The 19,527-nt window shown below is 44.6% G+C and overlaps 1 protein-coding gene across 1 annotated transcript in view; it reads right to left on the bottom strand.

Moving 5' to 3' along the window:
- mcat (malonyl CoA:ACP acyltransferase (mitochondrial)) overlaps positions 1-19,527 on the bottom strand; it is a 23,821-nt gene continuing 4,294 nt past the window's right edge. Inside the window, exons 2-4 of the mRNA XM_078568193.1 lie at positions 11,335-11,422; positions 5,732-5,949; positions 1-787 (exon numbers count right to left, since the gene is read on the bottom strand). Of these exons, the coding sequence (XP_078424319.1) occupies positions 365-787; positions 5,732-5,949; positions 11,335-11,422 (729 nt within the window). The 3' untranslated portion in view covers positions 1-364. The remainder of the gene's footprint in view (positions 788-5,731; positions 5,950-11,334; positions 11,423-19,527) is intronic.

Genomic DNA, 19,527 nt, shown 5'->3' on the forward strand with positions numbered 1-19,527 from the left:
TCAGATTGGAGAATTTCCATCCAGGCATTTTATTTAGACTATCTGGGAGATGTTACATCCTGTCAGTCCTCCTCATTGTCAGACCATCAATACAACTCCTGGCCGATTTCAATTCTGTACATTACCTTCACAGGAGTCTACAACTCGACAGTTCACCCCAGTGCATTTTTTTAATAAAGTCATTAAACCTCTTAAGATCATTAAGAACAGTGCAAAAAGGAAGTTCTATCAGTTCAAGTTGTACAGATTGGTTTCATCCTGATGGCATTGTAATTGAACTGGCAAAAACTGAAACTGTGGATAATGAACCAAGAGGAAAATGGTTCTTTCACCAGTCTTTCTGCACAAAGTTATTCAAAATACTTCATTCTTCCTCAGTCTCATCCTTTATTTTCACATCTATATGTTTGTAGAATCTCCAAGCCTTCAGGTTGCAGTTTTTCAACACAGTCCCAAGCTGGCTCCCAGGACCTACCTCATAAGTGTCTGGAAAATCAGTCCCCTGTTCTCGTTCGTACATAGCATGCATAGTTTGTTCCCATTTTACAGGAGATACCAACTGTTTCACTAACAGTTGTTGAATGTGTTTACTGTTCATGTATTTTTTGGCATTCACGTTGGAGTAGACAGATATCAGTGGTTTCTCAATGCTGATTCTCTTCAAGATTTCATGGAGTGGCTGAGTTGCTGATGCCATAAGGCTAGTGTGGAAAGCACCACTGACTGGCAGCAGTTTAGCCCGCAGAAAGTGAAACTTTCGGGAATTCTGCTGCAAATATTGAAGAGCCTGTGTCGAAAAGAAAGTATTTTTTGAGTCTCATCACTGCAGGGTGCTTTCAGAATATATTTATCATTAACACACAAAATGTTGATTATTTCAAAGATTAATATTAATGTAAGTCGGTAAGTCACCTGGCCTGGATGAAGTATCCTAGGATGTTGAAAGTAGCAAAGTTAGGAATAGCAGAACCAATGGTCCCAAACTTTCAATCCTCTTTGGATATAGTGTGGTGCCAAAGGACTAGAGGATTGCTATTGTTAAATCACTATTCGAGAAAAGGATGAGGGATAAACCAAGAATTACAGGGCAGTCAGCCAAACATCGGTGGTGGGAAGTCATTAGAAATTATCAGGGACAAGGTAAACTTCCATTTGGAAAGACGTGGTTTATCAAGTATGAGCCTGGATTTGTTAAAGGCAAATAGTGTCCGACTAACTTGATTGAATTCTTTGATGAAATAACAGAAGGTTGATCAGAATCATGCAGTAGGTGTTGTATATGTGAACTTTTCAAGGTATTCCACAATGTGCCACACGATTGTTAAGAAGATGGAAGCCTATGGATTAAGGGGAAAGTGGTGGGTATGAATTGGTTCAGGAAACATAGGGTAGAGGTGCCTGGTTGTTTTTTAGACTTGGAGATGGTTTGCAGTTGTGTTTCCCAAGGGTTAGTTTTGGGTCCATTACTCTTTTCAATTTATACAAAGAACATAAGCTTGGATGTAAGGAGCAATATTATAAAGTTTGCAAATGATATGAAACTTGGCAATGCAGTAAAGCATGGTGAGGATAGACTTCAGGATGGTGAAATGGGCAGAAGCATGACAAGGAGAATTCAATAAATGACACTATTTTAAAAAGTGCAGATGAGATGAGAGACCTTGATGTCCATATACACAAGTCCTTAAAGGTGCCAGGGGAAGTTACTGAGGTTAAAAAAGCATATGGGTTACTTGGGTTTACAAACAGAGGAATAGAACACAAAAGCAAAAAGATCATGCTAGAACTTTCTAAACCAGTGGTTGGCTTTAGCTGGAGTATTGTGGACAATCCAAGGCACCGCATTTCAGATGAAAAGGCCTTAGATAGGATGCAGCAAAGATTTATCAAGGATGAGGTACTTCAGTTGTGAGGAGAGGTTGGAAAAGTTAGGAGAACACAGATAAAGTTAAGAGGTGACCTAACATAGGCTTTCATAATGAGACTTTTTGATGGGGTAAACAGAGAAAAACTATGATCTCCGGTGACTGGACCAAAGCCAGAGGTCATAGATTCAAAATCATTGTGAAAAGATCTAAAGGGGAGATAAGGGGAAATGTTTAGACCCAGGGAGAGGTCAGGGCCTGGAATGCTGTATCTGAAAAGATGGGGGAAGCGGATTTTTTAATAATTTCAAAAGGAAGTTGGACAAGTGCGTGAGGATGAGGAACTTGCAAGACTATGGAAGCAGGGATGTAGGACCCAGCATGACTGCTCTTTCAAAGAGACAGCACAGGCACATTAGCTGAATGGCCTCCTCCTATGCAGTATATTTTTATAATTCTAAGCACCCACCAACACCTGTACTGACATACTTTTAGGCACAGCATTTAAATGCAATGAGGTCTTCCCCTCAAACTAGTAAATAAACGTATGAAATTGTGGAGGAAAAACCTGGAGGAAGAGCGGAAATGGGCATCACAGCCAAGCATTGTCTTTACTCCATCCAAGTGCACTTTCCACTGGCAATTACTAGACAGCCATCAGACGCAGGAGCTGAGGCTAATTGTCCTCTTTCTCTCATCATGGCCAAGATCAGCTAACTCAGCTCTGGTCACAGATTTAACATGGGAGTTTTCAGCTCTGCATGACTTGCCTGTTTGTACTGCTTCTAATAAACTTAAAAATATTACATTAAACATATAATTAAACTCTATTGAGTGTTGTGAGTGAACAATGAAACTGAACAGTTCAGATGAAGAGTAGCAGCATCAGAAACGGAACTACTGATTTTGACTCTGAAGATATCTAGTCATCCTGGTAAAATGCAGGATGGATTATTCTACATTTAGAAACGGAGGTATGAAGCGGTAAAGTCAGAGAGGTCAGGGATTGGGCTGGATTTTATGCTCCCCTGCCAGCAGACTTGAAGGCAAGGTGACTCCTAAAATCCAGTGGGAGGCCTTCCCATCGCCTACCTGGCTGCCCCCGGCCTGTCTGAAACTTCTAACAATCTAATAGAGCTCTCACTCAAACATATTTCATACTGAAAAAACATACTCATTCAAAGAAGCTATTCAAAAAAAGTTAAATTCCCTCTGCCATCAGAGCCGACTGCACTTGACAAATTCCCCAGGTTTCTATGCAATATGGCAGATGGCCTAATTGGACATAAAGGAGGAATGTGCATTTCTCTGGCATGTGTCACGGCCTCTGGACATCCCACAGCAGTCAATGAGGTACTTTCCGAGTGCAGCTACTGTTGCTGCTCTGTCAGGCTGAGTGTAAACAGGACGCCGTGCTCAGAATGGATAAGTTGTGTGACCTAGGTTTTGCAGCCTGTTGGTCAATACAAATTGTGACGTACGAAGGCTGAGATTTTGCCCTCCCCTACCCCAGCATTCCCAAGATGTACCATAATTAGAGCTGAGGCCGGGAAAAGGGAAAGAATAGAAACCCCCAGAGAGGGATGAATTCATCTTCTAGGATTCCTATTTTAATGTTTGCTTATAATGTTGGCTCCCAGTTTAACAACACCTCCATTTCAAAATTCTCAAAGTTTTCAAATATCCCCCCTTTCTTTACCCTTCCACCCCCTAAACCCCTCCCTATCTCTGTAACCTCTCTAGCACCTACAACTCTTCCTGATCTCTGAAGTCTCCTCCAGCCCCTTTAATACCCTTTCAAAACTATCAAACTATCTATACAGTCCCCTGCTGAGGTAAGTGCTTTGTATCTTTTGAAAATCAGCCAAGCATTCACAATGACCCCAGCTGTCAAAACAAACTCTTCCAAATGGAAATAATTAAGTCTATTAAAACTGCAAAAGCAGATATCTTTCTTTAAAGCTACACCAGATGGCCTGTCAATTACTGCAGTCCAGGAGCAGTTTTTTTTAAAGTTTAAAGGGCCTTTAAATCACTTCAAGTCATAACAGTAGAGTTCCCAAGCAATGTTTTCTTCAGTTTTGAATGCATAATAGCATTTTTCCCATTGGGAAAAGTACTCTATAACATATCTCAACACCTATACAATATTGATCAATGTAATGGTCAACATATTCTTTACAGATGTAGCCCTATACTCAATCACTGCGGTAAAAACACACGTAACTTACTATATAGTATCCAACTATCATAACTGAAAGAACAAATATATTTTATATTTCAAAGCCTGTCAACGAAAGAACTCCAGGTGACTTTTTTTTTTGGTTCCCCACTTAGGACTGGAGTTTCCCTATGGTTCATGACTCCTCTAAGTGGCCATAAACCATGTATTCTCATGGATAGGGGCCAACTCCACAAAAATTGCAAGGGGGCTTTAAACTTTCCACTCTTGCAATTGAGGTGTGCTGCATGCAGACTGGCATCCTTATCCTATGCCAGCAAGATTTACCAGAAGCAGGAATCGCAGAATCGGGTTCCACCTGCCATTCTGAAAGGGGTCCTGAGACATCCCGACTACACGAAAATCCAGGTTCCCCTTTGAACAAGACTAATACACTTGGCAAGAACAAAACATTTTTAACCTTTTTTGATTTTGCCAAGTGTTTTTTGATGCAGTATCTTTTTATGGTCATCAGATGGCAACATTGCATCAAGGTGGAGATTTATATGGTTTTGTTTTTACAAAGAATGAACCTTTGACTAACTTCATTTTTGCATTTCATTTGAGGGTATGAAATCATTTTGCTCCCATGTCCCTGGACAGATTGCACTGATTTTTAAAAAAAATATTTGTCCTTGGGAGGTGGCATCACTGGCAAGGCCCATTCCCAATTGAGAAAGTGGTGGTGCTTCAGTCCATGTAGGGGGCACCTACCCACTGTAGGTACACCCAGTGTTTTTTCTATAGCAGTTTGATACAACTGAGTGCCTTGCTAGGCCACTTCAGAGGGCAGTTAAGAGGCAACCACATTGCTGCAGATTTGGAGTCACATGTAGGCCAGACCATTTAAGAATGGCAGATTTCCTTCCCTAAAGGAAGGGCATTCGTGAACCAAATGGGTTTTTATGACAATTATTATTAATTAATTGAATTTTAAATTCTCCCAGCTGCTGTGATGGGCTTTGAACTCATGTCTCCGGAGCATTAGTCAGGGCTTCTGGATTGCTAATCCAGTAACATTACCACTATGCTACTGTCTCCCTGAATGGGAGAGCAAACCTCTGTCATTGTTCCTCTGCCCTTGGCCAGATTAGCAAAACTGGTCCCACACCATTCAAGTACAGTAACTGATAAATGTTCCTGACAGCAAAGATTGGACTACCATAATCAAGAAAAGCAAAATAGTTAATTTGGGAAGCTAAATTAGCTATGAGCATTGTAAAAGTTATTGTTGAAAGACATACTTGTAGGCTCCTCACTGAAATAAATGGGCACCATCGTCATGCTGTGAAAATTACTGCTCAAGCCACTTAATGTCTCTGTAATTCATTCAATGCGGCATTGTGCTTAAATGCAGTTTTTCACTGTGAATCAAAGATTTAAAATGTTCAACATGTTTTTCTTAAATGTTTATCATCTAATGTGTTGAAATAATTATAAAATTGCATAATCACATGATAATGTGATGCTTTTTTGGTTCAAACACAATCTTCAACTACTGCTTGGTCGTCACTTTGTTTGACCTTAAATCTACATTGGCATTGGAGGAGAAAGAGCAATTTAGGGCTCCGAGTCAATACTGAATCAGTTTAACTTACATGGGATTCCTCTAGAAGAATAAATATCCCACCTTTCTGCAGCTCACCTGTAAATGTCCGGCAATCACACGCCCATGGGGATAAAGGTAGTTAGCCACTTCACACACAGGATCCTCTACTCCCAATGACTTGCAATGTTCTTGAGCTTCCAGGCAGGCATACTTGAATCTGGATTCTGCTCGTCCCACAACAGATAACATGCCGCTGGGAATGGATTCCGATGCCTCCTGCATAGCTTCTGCCCGCACTTTCACTGCACAGAGAGCTGTTGTGGAAAACAAGACTAGTGAACATAGTTTTACCCTTGTAATAATACACTTCGATTTCAAGGGAGTTTGGCTGATTTCACAAATACACTTAATCAATCTTGGACACAGAACCGTCTTTGTAGGGTGGGTCTAAACGCACCAGGGATCATAGAAGAGAATTGGTGCTTTCGGGGAAAATATTAAAAGGAATGGCAAAAAAATATAAAAATGAGTCAGGACCCCAAATATAATACATAAAGCTATAAAAAGGGAGGTTAGAAAGGTTAAAAGGGTGTGCCAGATAAAATTAAGAAAAAACATGAAGGGTAATAAATACCATCATTTAATCTTAAAATAGTGTCACAGACAGAAAATATATCCTCTCTCATTGCCTGTAATTAGTATGTTTTGTATGGAAAGGGGTGTACCTTTCTTACCTTTGGAGTCTGTATTGCAATTAGATAATCAGCAGCAAGGTTTCATGAGTTTAAAAATAAAAGTTATTTATTCTCACACACTTACCCCGAATTAACGTCAACACCACACACACACATACACAAACACGCACACAGATTAAATACAGATAAAGGAGGTGCACTTTTACAGGTTACAGATAATTCAGTCTCTGATTTACAATTCCTGGTCTCCCGCGTGGCAGGCCTGTGGTTTCTTGATGATTTAAAGTTGAAGTGAGGGTCTTGTAAAGCAAAGGGTTCACAGCAGGTTTTGAGATTCCTTGTAGTCAAATATTTAGGAGGTTAGTTTTACAGGTGAACTTTGAAACGGGAACAGTTTAACTACTTTGGCTACTAGATGGCTTGCGGCTAGTTGCAGAGACTGGTTCTCAGACTGGGGTAACGACTGATGATTCTGATGGATGTGTTGGGTCCTGGGTAATAAAGGTTCAGTCCTTAAAACAGTTTTGATCACAGGACTGTTGGATTAACACTTCTGAGGCCCACCAGTCTAGTTTGCATGAGGGAGGCCATTGTGATGCAATGGAAAGTTGATAGTGGCCATTGAGATTTGATCTTCCCTTTTGTTTAGTATGAAACATGGGGACATGTAGTCTGGAAACTCCACAGTGTTTAGATGATGGCCCATCTCCTCAGTGTGACTTCCACAGATGGCTGTGGGGTATCCTCACATATGTCCATATTTAATTAGGTATTCGTCAGAGACTTGATACTCTCTGTGATCCAAATACCAAAAATCACATGATTTGTGGCAGCCATCTTAACAGATTCTTTGTGCCCAATTTTTAAAAGTATTGATTGAAAGTTCATAATATGATATGCCTGCATTGGGCATGACAATAGGCAAAATCCAAGTGAGGCCATAATGGAAGATATTAAATAAATCATTATCTCAGTTTTTAAAGGAGGTGAACCATCAGAAGTGGGTGTAAAACAAGTAGCGGAGGCTATTATGTAGAGAACTAATCATATTGAAGCTACTCAAACTGAATGTAGACAAATCACATAGAGATAATAGTTTATATCCAAAGATTCTGATGTGCCTAGGCAAAAAATAGTGTAACAATTATATCCCAAAATTCTAAGCTTGCATCTACATCTCAGGACACCACAAAGAATTTCAGAGCAGCAAAGGGCCCAGTGAAGTGTAGTTACTGTTGCAATGTCGGAAAATGCAACAGCCAATTTCTGCACAAAAAGGTCCTCCAAACAGCAATGACATAAATGATGAATTAAGATGTCGCTGGAGGGATTAATATTGGCCTAAAACACTGGCAGATCTTGGACAGTGCAGCACTCTCTCAGTACTGCACTGGAGTGGAGGCTTTGATTTTGGTGCTGGAGTGGGACTGGAACCCGCAACCTTCGGACTCAGAAATGAGAGTGCTACCAACTGCACCCTGGCTGACACATAATCACAGGGTAATTCAGTTGTTTGTAAGCTACTAGAGCCTATAACACAGAATGAAATTGCTCACAATTTGGAGAAAAAAGAGCTGATCAGAGCTAGTTAGTACAGATTTCTGAAAAAAAGGTTGGGCTTGACCAATCATAGAAATCTTTGAAGAAATGAGAGTTGATAAACAAAATGCAATGGCTGTGGTCCAAATTAATTTTCAAAAACTTTGATAAGGCACTATATAAAAGAGGTAGGCAAGGATCAGGCACGTAGAATCCTTATCCCCATCCCTCCCTAACTTTGTTCTGTCCTATCAAGGTACTTTCTTTCCTGACAGTTTCAAGGCCTGTTGAAGGGTTCATACTTGAAACTTTAACCGGCCTTTTCTCTGTGCAGTTGCCGATGGGCCTGGTATGTATTTTCAACTTTTCCATTTTCATGCATTTCCAATGCTTGCTGTATTAGATCATATTTACAAAACATACTTAAAAGGATCTTGTGGGAGGTCTTCTCTTCAGTCACTCACCTGTATTTTGACTTTTTGAACCAAGGCAGGACCACTCCTGAACGTTGTAAATGGGAACCACCAGCTTCGGCGTGACATCGGGAATGGGAAGCAGGTGCTAAGGAACGCAAGCTCCAACAACTCATTGATACCAACGCCCATCCAGGACCCTCCACCCTTTCCCGTCCTTCTGACCCCATCCCATCTTCTAATCCGAGCCCTTGCTGTGTATTCAGCATACCCCCTGATCTTCCCCTCTCTGATGCTGAACGTTCAGTGCTCAGCAAAAGACTCAGTTTCATACCCTTACATCCTCACCTCAATGAGTTTCGGGCTTGGCACAATGCTGAACTCTTCTTCTGCAGCCTTCGTCTCCGAGCTCACTTCATTGGGCAGGAGTCCTCTCCCCGTTCAACGGATCCTTTCACCCACCTCCAGTTTTCTCCCTCCACCTGGACCTCTCCCTCTGGCCTCTTACCAGCCCTTGATCCTTTTCATTGAGAACTGTCGGCGTGACATCAGCCGCCTCCATTTCTCTGCTCCTCTCACCCACTCTAGCCTGTCACTTTCTGAACTTGCTGCACTTCGCTCTCTTAGGTCCAACCCTGACTTTGTTATCAAACCTGCTGACAAGGGTGGTGCTGTTGTTGTCTGGCGCACTGACCTCTATCTCGCAGAGGCTGAGCACCAACACTCAGATACTTCCTCCTACCTGCCGCTGGACCATGACCCCACCACCAAACATCAAGCTATTGTTTCCAGAACTGTCACTGACCTCATCTCCTCTGGAGATCTTCCCTCCACAGCTTCCAACCTCAGTCTCCCAACCTCAGATAGCCCGCTTCTACCTCCTTCCCAAAATCCACAAACAGGACTGTTCCAGTAGACCGATCGTGTCAGCCTGTTCCTGCCCCACGGAACTCATTTCTTCTTATGTTGACTCCGTTCTCTCTCCCCTTGTCCAGTCTCTTCCCACCTACATCCGCAATTCCTCTGATGCCCTACATCATATCAACAATTTTCAGTTCCCTGGCCCCAATCGCCTCATTTTCACCATGGATGTCCAATCCCTCTACACCTCCATCCCCCACCGGGATGGTCTGAGGGCTCCCCGCTTCTTCCTTGAACAGAGGCCCGAACAATTCCCATCCACCACCACTCTCCTCTGTCTGGCTGAACTTGTTCTCTCACTGAACAATTTCTCTTTAAACTTGTCTCACTTTCTCTAAATAAAAGGTGTGGCTATGGGTACCTGCATGGGCCCCAGTTATGCCTGTCTCTTTATGGGGTATGTGGAACATTCCTTGTTCCAATCCTGCTCAGGCCCCCTCCCACAGCTCTTTTTTGGGTACACCGATGACTGTTTCAGTGCCGCTTCATGCTCTCGACTGGACCTGGAAAAATTAATCAATTTTGCTTCCAATTTCCACCCCTCCATCACTTTCACATGGTCCATCTCCGACATTTCCCTCCCCTTCCTTGACCCCTCTGTTTCCATTTCTGGTGATAGACTGTCCACCAATATTCATTACAAGCCCACCGACTCCCACAGCTACTTCGACTACAGCTCCTCACACCCCGCTTCCTGTAAGGACTCCATCCCATTCTCTCAGTTCCTTCGCCTCCGTCGCATCTGTTCTGATGATGTCACTTTCCAAACCAGAGCTTCTGACATGTCTTCCTTAACCGAGGTTTCCCACGCATGGTGGTTGACAGGGCCCTCAACAGTGTCTGACTCATCTCCTGCACCTCTGCCCTCACACCTTCCTCTCCCTCCCAGAACCATGATAGGGTCCCCCTTGTCCTCACTTTTCAACCCACTAGCCTCTGCATTCAAAGGATCATCCTCCACCATTTCCGCCAACTCCAGCATGATGCCACCACCAAACACATCTTCCCTTCACCCGCACCCCCCCCCCTCCCCCGCCATCGGCATTCCATAGGGACCGTTCCCTCTGGGACACCCTGGTTCACTCCTCCATCACCCCCTACACCTCAAATCCCTCCCACGGCACCTTTTTATGCAATTGCAGAAGGTGCAACACCGGCTCCTTTATCTCTCCCCTCCTCGCCGTCCAAGGGCCTAAACACTCCTTTCAAGTGAAGGAGTGCTTCACTTGCATTTCTCTCAATTTGGTCTACTGCATTCGCTGCTCCCAATGCGGTTTCCTCTACATTGGAGAGACCAAACACAGACTGGGTGACCGCTTTGCAGAACACCTTCGGTCTGTCCGCAAGCATGACCCAGACCTCCCTGTCGCTTGCCATTTCAACACACCACCCTGCTCTCATGCCCACATGTCCGTCCTTGGCCTGCTGCAATGTTCCAGTGAAGCTCAACTCAAGCTGGAGGAAAAGCACCTCATCTTCCGATTAGGCACTTTACAGCCTTCCGGACTTAACATTGAGTTCAACAACTTCAGATCATGAACTCTCTCCTCCATTCTCACCCCTTTTTGATCCCCTTTTTTCAATATTCATTTTTATTTATTAATTTTTATTTTTTCCACTTATTTTTATTATTGTTTTAAAAATTTATTTCCATTTTTATTCATTGTTTTAGCCCACCTTTTAGCCTATTTTTCGATCCTTTTTCCCAACACCATCCCGTCCCCCCATCACACCACCACTAGGGTCATCTGTCACTTGCTCATTCTGCTTTCTACTCTTAATGTCACCATCAGCACCTCCTTTAGCCAGTATCACCACATTTAACACCCCTTTGACCTTTTGTTTATGACATCTTTTGCAATCCCTCCTTTGTCTCGACCTATCACTGGCCCTCTATCCAGCTTCACCTGTTCCACCATCCCCTTAAACAGTATATATTTCACCACATTTGTACTTCTCTTTCACTCTGAAGAAGAGTCATACAGACTCGAAAAGTTAACTGCTTCTCTCTCCACAGATGCTGTCAGACCTGCTGAGTTTTTCAAGCATTTTTGTTGTTGTTGTAAATGGGAATCTCATTACAGGTAATGTGGCACTATGTTAGTTTTCATTCTATCTTTCTTAGCCTCACCTTCAGCAAAGTCTATTGATCCTGCAAAGACTAGGGCAGCAAACTCTCCCACACTGAATCCTGCAGCTCCAACACACTTCTCGATGGCCTATAGACACAGCAAGACAGTTGGAATTACTTAGCAATGTTAAAAACATTAATCCACAATAGATGGTGCAGCGTCAGCTCGATATCTGCACAGTCCCAAGTCCAAAATTAACTGCCAATTCCGTTGTATTGCAAATTAGGACGGCAATCAGCATCATCAGTGAGTTAACAAGTATCTGCTTTATATAGGGCACAATTAATAAATGGTAAATTATCAGCAAAACAAAAGGAAATAAACTCAAACTACTGCTAATATTTTAATGCCCTCCAGTGTCCACCAGACATGGAAGGCCTCAAGCATACCGATACCAAAATTAACCAAACTCCCCACCCCACCCACCGGCCCCACAGTCAGAAATCAATCCAAACTCATATGCACTTGTTTAAGTAGCTTGGTGCTTGGTTAGCAATCTCAGCAAAGGTTGTTGCAATAGAAATGTTACAACTGGCTTTAGTGGCTCAGACTAAGGGGGAAATAATGAGCTCGAGCTCATGCTCCTGATTGATCTCCTGTAATCTTTGCTGAAAAGTATACATGAGGCAATGAGTGTGGGTTGGTCAGGCTTAGCTCTGATATTCATCACAATTGAAAAGCTTGGGTAGTACTCACAATCTAGACTCATACATAAAGAACAGCCACTTAAGCAAAATACTTGAGGAACATGTGGGGTTATGCCAGGTATAGAACTGTTGGCTGCCTGGGCAACACATTAGAGAGCTGCAGCAAGAACCAGGAGGCCAAACCTTCCTTCTTCATCTGAAGACAGTGAGATCTTTATCTCAGCTAGATTAACACAATGCACAGTGGGAGGAGGAAGAGGCACAGGATAGACCGACAACGGAGTGGCATTTTTACAGCTCCTACAGTCACCTGTGCACGTATTCAGACCAGCATAGGCAAATACTAAGTGTGAAACATTTCCTAATCAAGGGAGGAAGGAAAAACCCCACAATCTTGCATCTTGTGCATGTAATATGTCTGCTCAGGACCTGAATCTTATTCTATTACTGTACAACTACAACAACTTTTATTTATATAGCGCCTTTAACGTAGCAAAACATCCTGAACAATGTTCCCTCTGAGGTGTGTAAATGTGCGGCTGCACAACAATCTGGAATGCACAGCATGCTGAAATAAACAGGCTGCAGCCAACAGTGAACTCAAGTGAGGGACAAGGTTGAGCAGCAAATGCAAACTGCAGAAGTACGAGAAAGCATAGGGAAAAGTGCAGTGATTGGAGAAGAGCAAGCGTGAGACAGAGGGAGCCTCTAACTGGAGCAGCAGTGAGCGTGAGACAGAGGGAATCTGTGATTGGAGGAGCAGTGAGCGTGGGGGAGAGGGAATCTGCAATTGGAGGAGCAGTGAGCGTGGGGGAGAGGGAATCTGTGATTGGAGGAGCAGTGAGCGTGGGGGAGAGGGAATCTGCGATTGGAGGAGCAGTGAGTGTGGGGGAGAGGGAATCTGTGATTGGAGGAGCAGTGGGCATGGGAGAGGGAATCTGTGATTGGAGGAGCAGTGAGCGTGGGGGAGAGGGAATCTGTGATTGGAGGAGCAGTGGGCATGGGAGAGGGAATCTGTGATTGGAGGAGCAGTGAGCGTGGGGGAGAGGGAATCTGTGATTGGAGGAGCAGTGGGCATGGGAGAGGGAATCTGTGATTGGAGGAGCAGTGAGCGTGGGGGAGAGGGAATCTGTGATTGGAGGAGCAGTGAGCGTGGGGGAGAGGGAATCTGTGATTGGAGGAGCAGTGAGCGTGGGAGAGAGGGAATCTGTGATTGGAGGAGCAGTGAGTGTGGGAGAGAGGGAATCTGTGATTGGAGGAGCAGTGAGTGTGGGGGAGAGGGAATCTGTGATTGGAGGAGCAGTGAGTGTGGGGGAGAGGGAATCTGTGATTGGAGGAGCAGTGAGTGTGGGAGAGAGGGAATCTGTGATTGGAGGAGCAGTGAGTGTGGGGGAGAGGGAATCTGTGATTGGAGGAGCAGTGGGCATGAGAGAGGGAATCTGTGATTGGAGGAGCAGTGAGGGGGGGAGAGGGAATCTGCAATTGGAGGAGCAGTGGGCATGGGAGAGGGAATCTGTGATTGGAGGAGCAGTGAGCGTGGGGGAGAGGGAATCTGCGATAGGAGGAGCAGTGAGTGTGGGGGAGAGGGAATCTGTGATTGGAGGAGCAGTGAGTGTGGGGGAGAGGGAATCTGTGATTGGAGGAGCAGTGGGCATGAGAGAGGGAATCTGTGATTGGAGGAGCAGTGAGCGTGGGGGAGAGGGAATCTGCAATTGGAGGAGCAGTGGGCATGGGAGAGGGAATCTGTGATTGGAGGAGTAGAGAGCGTGGGAGAGGGAATCTGTGATTGGAGGAGCAGTGAGCGTGGGGGAGAGGGAATCTGTGATTGGAGGAGCAGTGGGCGTGGGGGAGAGGGAATCTGTGATTGGAGGAGCAGTGGGCATGGGAGAGGGAATCTGTGATTGGAGGAGCAGTGGGCATGGGAGAGGGAATCTGTGATTGGAGGAGTAGAGAGCCTGAGCATGGGTGGAGGTACTGTGTCCAGAAGTGAGCAACATGCAGCCAAAAGGGTTCAAGTGAGGAGCCAGAAAAGGCTTCAGAGCCCTGGGAAAGACTGAGCAGCAGAACCCTCCAAATTCATCATCCAAGGCCCTTGGGAAGGGAGGAGATCCTGGAAAATTTCCTGGTAGCCTGTCGACCTGCAAGGGTGGGCTTAAGCTGAATGAAAGAGATGGGGTCCGAGGAGTGTCTGGTTGCCAGCTCTAGTTTAGATCGCGATTCGGGAGTACTCCCCATTCATCAGCTCTCAAAATCCCAGGACTCAACCTGGAACCAAATGGCCAAAAAAATCCACAGCAGCTAAAGGTGATAAACCCAGTGGGCATGGCCCATCTCATCCAATTAGACACATACAATCTGGGAGGAAGTTGATCAATGGGTTTAGCCTCAATGAGCACCTAATGCTTTCTGATGGGCAGGTTTAGGATGTAGTTTGGATTACTGATCATATGTATGGAGCAAGGCTAATGAAAACTACCTTTAGCATTGAATACACCACATATACCAGCTGGAAACTATAACTGTCTAGGTTAATGGGTAAGAGACCAGATTATGTGAGTTTCATTTCACTATTTGGTGGATTGAAAGGATTTTTAAGATGGCTTATGCTCTGAACCTGGATTTTCAACTGTGGGCATCCTCCCAGCTCCTTTCAGTGAGCATTGGTCCTTTAGAGTGTAAGACTGGGGAATTAATAATGGGAAACAAGGAAATGGCAGAGATTTTCAACAAGTATTTTATATCCATCTTCACAGCGGAAGATACAAAGAACATCTGAAAAATAGTAGAAAATCAAGAGACAAAAGGGAGGAAGTAACTTAAAATAATCACTATCACTACAGAATAAGTAATAGGAAAACTAATGGGACTAAAGAGTGCCAAGTCCCTTGGACCTGATGACCTACATCCTAGGGATTTAAAGGAAGAGCTGCAGAGATAGAGAATGCATTGGTTGTAATCTTCCAAAATTCCCTAGATCTGGAAAGGTCCCAGCAGATTGGAAAATAACTAATGTAACACATCTTCCAAGAAAGGAGGGAGACAGAAAGCAGGAAACTATAGGCCAGTTAGCCTAACATGTGTCACTGGGAAAATACTAGAATCCGTTATTAAAGAGGCAGTAGCAGGACATTTAGAAAATTAATACTATTAGGCAGAGTCAACATGGTTTGTGAAAGGGAAGCTGCATTTGATAAATTTATTAGAGTTCTTTGAGGGTGTAACTATCAGGATGGATAAACGGAAACCAGTAGATGTAGTGTGTTTGGATTTCCAAAAGACATTTTATAAGGTACCATATAAAATGTTACTACACAAGACGAGCACACGAGCAGGGGAGAGACCTCATCCTGAGTGAGCCACAGCCAGAGTGAGTGTGGGTATTGGCAAATTGGTGCACAGTGGCAATTCGGTGCAGAGGGGAAGAGGTGCTCTTTGCATTTTTTCTTTGCTATCCAACTTCTTAAATCTTCAGAGAGTGGTCTTGCCCTGCTGCAGCAGTAGAGGCTACAAGGGAGAGAAATGACTGGTAAGTAGTGGGTAAGGTCGAGTAAGTATTTACTGCTTTTATCGCTTACAGTTTAAGGTCTTTTTTGTGGTTTATAGTTTGCATATTCTGTAGTAACGAGGATCAGGGAAGAAGGGCCCTAGGGTAATTGATTTAAAAGGTTTAATTTAAAGGGATAAGTCATGGCAGGAGAGCTCAAAGCCATGGTGTGCTCCTCATACTCCATGTGGGAAGCCGGGAACATTTCCAGTGCCTGGGACCAGCACGTGTGCAGGAAGTATGTCCAGCTGCAGCTCCTGGAAGCTTGGGTTTCAAAGCTGGAACGGTGGCTGGGGACACTGTGAAGCATCCGCAAGTCTGAGAGCATCATGGATAGCATGTTTAGAGAGGTGGTCACACCGCAGCTGAAGGGACTTGAGCAAGGAAGGGACTAGGTGACCACTAGGCAGTCCAAGAGAAACAGGCAGGTAGTTCAGGAGTCTCCTGGAGTCCCGCTCGCAAATCGGTATTCCATTTTGGAGGCTGATGAGGGCGCTGGTTCCTCCAGGGAGTGCAGACAGAGCCAAGCTTCTGGCACCACAAGCAGCCTGTCTGTACAAGAGGGGAGGAAGAGCAATAGTAATAGGGGATTCTATTGTCAAGGGAACAGATAGGCGCTACTGTGGCCGTCAACGTGACTCGAGGATGGTGTGTTGCCTCCCTGGTGCCAGGGTCCGGGATGTCACTGAACGGCTGCAGGGCATCCTAAAGGGAGAGAATGATAAGGCAGAGGTCATGGTACATGTTGGTACCAATGACATAGGTAGAAAGAGGGATGAGGTCTTGCTTCAAGAATTCAGGGAGTTAGGCAGTAGACTAAAAAGCAGGACTTCTCGGGTTGTAATCTCTGGATTACTCTCGGTGCCACGTGTTAGCAAGCACAGAAATAGGAGAATAGCGCAGATAAATATGTGGCTTAAGAGTTGGTGCAGGCGGAGGGTTTTAGATTCCTGGATCACTGGAACCGTTTCTGGGGAAGGTGGAACCTGTACAAGTGAGATGGTCTACATCTGAACCAGAGCGGGACTAACATCCTTGCCAGTGCGTTTGCTAGTGCTGTTGGGAGGAGTTTAAACTAATTCGGTAGGGGGAGGGGACACAGAATATTAGCAGAATAGGGACACATCATAATACAATAAAACAATCAAGTCAGAGGGAGTACAGCTGGATTAAGTTTCAAGGGAGTAAGGCAAAGCTGGATGGCCTCTACTTTAATGCCAGGAGTATTACAGGTAAAACGGATGAGATATGGGTGAGGATTGACACGTGGAATTGTGATATAGTAGCCATCTCAGAGACATGGTTGAGGGAGGGGCAGGATTGGCAGCTCAACATTCCGGGATATAGAATCTTCAGGTGAGGCCGGGGGGGGCGGGGGGCAGTAAAGGAGGAGGAGGTATTGCATTATTAGTTAAGGAGTCAGTTACTGCAGTAAGGAGAGATGATATCTTGGAGGGAGCATCGAATGAAGCTTTGGGGTAGAGTTTAGGAATAAAAAAGGGGCAGCCACATTGTTAGGTGTTTACTATAGGCCCCCAGATAGTCAGTGGGAAATTGAGGAGCAAATGTGTGCACAATTTGCTGAGGTGTGTAAAAACAATAATAGGGTAATTATATTAGGTGATTTCAACTTTCCCAACATTAATTGGGATAGACATAGTGTTAAGGGCTTGGATGGAGTGGATTTCTTGAAACGTGCACAGGAGAACTTTTTAGGTCAATATGTAGATGGTCCAACAAGGGACGGCACATTGCTGGACCTAATTCTGGGGAACGAAGCCGGGCAAGTGACAGAGGTGGTGGTCGGGGAGCATTTTAGTGATAGCGACCACAACATGGTACAATTTAAACCTGTTATGGACAAAGAAATAGACAAGTTGCAAAAAAATGTTTTGGATTGGGGGAGAGTGGATTTTAGTAAAATAAAGCAGGATCTGGCCATGGTAGACTGGGAACAGTTACTTGTGGGGAAATCTACAGAGGAACAGTGGGGGGTGTTCAAAAAGGAAATGGGAAGGGTACAGGCTCAACATGTTCCCTCTAGGGTGATAGGAAGGAGTAACAAGCCCAGAGAACCATGGATGACCAGAGATATTCAGGATACGAAGAGAAGGAAAAGAGAGGCTTTTAGCAGATACAAGGGGAACAAATCAGCAGAGGCATTAGTAGAATACAAAAAGTGCAGGGTGGAGCTTAAGAAAGCTCTGGCTGGCAAAAGTAGGGAAAATCCCAAGATATTATATAAGTATATCAATGGGAAGAGGATAACCAGAGAAAGAGTAGGGCCCATTCGGGACCAAGGGGGCAATCTATGGGTGGAGCCAGAGGACATCGCTAGAGTGTTGAACGAATACTTCACATCCATCTTCACCCAAGAGAATGAGGATGAAGGCATGGAACTCGGGGAGAGAGACTGTGAGGTTCTTGAGCAAATTGATATAGGGAGTGACAAGGTATTGGAGGTGTTGGCAGGCTTAAAAGTGGACAAATCTCCAGGTCCAGATGATTTGTGTCCCAGACTGCTGAGGGAGGCAAGGGAGGAGGTCGCAGGGGCTCTGACCCAAATTTTTAAACCCTCTCCAGCCACAGGGGAGGTACCAGAGGACTGGAGAACAGCTAATGTGGTTTCACTTGTTAAGAAGGGTTGTAGAGATAAGCCAGGGAACTACAGACCAGTGAGTCTCACGTCAGTGGTAGGGAAACTATTGGAGAAAATTCTAAAGGAGAGAATGTATCTCCACTTGGAGAGGCAAGGTTTGATCAGGGATAGTCAGCATGGCTTTGTCAGAGGGAGGTCATGCCTAACAAATTTGATTGAATTTTTTGAGGAGGTGACCAGGTGTGTCAATGAGGGTAGTGCAGTTGATGTAGTTTATATGGATTTCAGCAAAGCCTTTGACAAGGTCCCACATGGGAGACTTATAAAGAAGGCAAATGCACATGTGATACAGGATAATTTGATAAAGTGGATTCAAAATTGTCTTAGTTGTAGGAGACAGAGGGTGATGACAGAAGGATGCTTTAGTGACTGGAAGCCTGTGTCCAGTGTACCACAGGGACCTGTGCTGGGTCCCGTATTATTCGTCATTTATATAAACAACATAGATGACTATGTAGGGGTAGGATTAGTAAGTTTGCGGATGACACAAAGATTGGCCAGGTGGTTAACAGTGAGGTTGAGTGTCTTGGGCTACAGGAAGATATAGACGGGATGGTAAAATGGGCAGATAAGTGACAGATGGAATTTAACCCTGAAAAGTGTGAGGTGATACACTTGGAAGGAGTAATTTGACAAGGAAGTATTCAATGAACGGCATGACACTAGGAAGTTCTGAGGAACAAAGGGGCCTTGGCGTGCATGTCCATAGATTTCTGAAGGCGGAGGGGCATGTTAGTGGGATGGTGAAAAAGGCGTATGGGACACTTGCCTTTATCAATTGGGGCATAGATTACAAAAGTAGGGAGATCATGTTGGAGTTGTTTAGAGCCTTGGTGAGGCCACAGCTGGGGTATTGTGTGCAGTTCTGGTTGCCACATTATAGGAAGGATGTGATTGCACTGGAAGGGGTGCAGAGGAGATTCACCAGGATGTTGCCTGGGATGAAACATTTAAGTTATGAAAAGAGGTTGGATAGATTTGCGTTGTTTTCGTTGGAGCAGAGAAGACTGAGGGGCGAAATGATCGAGGCGTACAAGATTATGAGGGGCATGGACAGGAAGCAGCTGTTCCCCTTAGTTAAAGGGTCAGTCACGAGGGGACACAAGTTCAAGGTGAGGGGCAGGAGGTTTGGGGGGATGTGAGGAAAAGCTTTTTTACCCAGAGGGTGGTGACAGTCTGGAATGCGCTGCCTGGGAAGGTGGTGGAGGCGGGTTGCCTCACATCCTTTATAAAGTCCCTGGATGAGCACTTGGCACATCATAACATTCAAGGCTATGGGCCAAGTGCTGGTAAATGGGATTAGGTAGGTAGGTCAGGTGTTTCTCACGTGTCGGTGCAGGCT

This window comes from Cetorhinus maximus, chromosome 22, assembly GCF_964194155.1.
Source record: "Cetorhinus maximus chromosome 22, sCetMax3.hap1.1, whole genome shotgun sequence".
NCBI classification, from domain to species: Eukaryota; Metazoa; Chordata; class Chondrichthyes; order Lamniformes; family Cetorhinidae; genus Cetorhinus; species Cetorhinus maximus.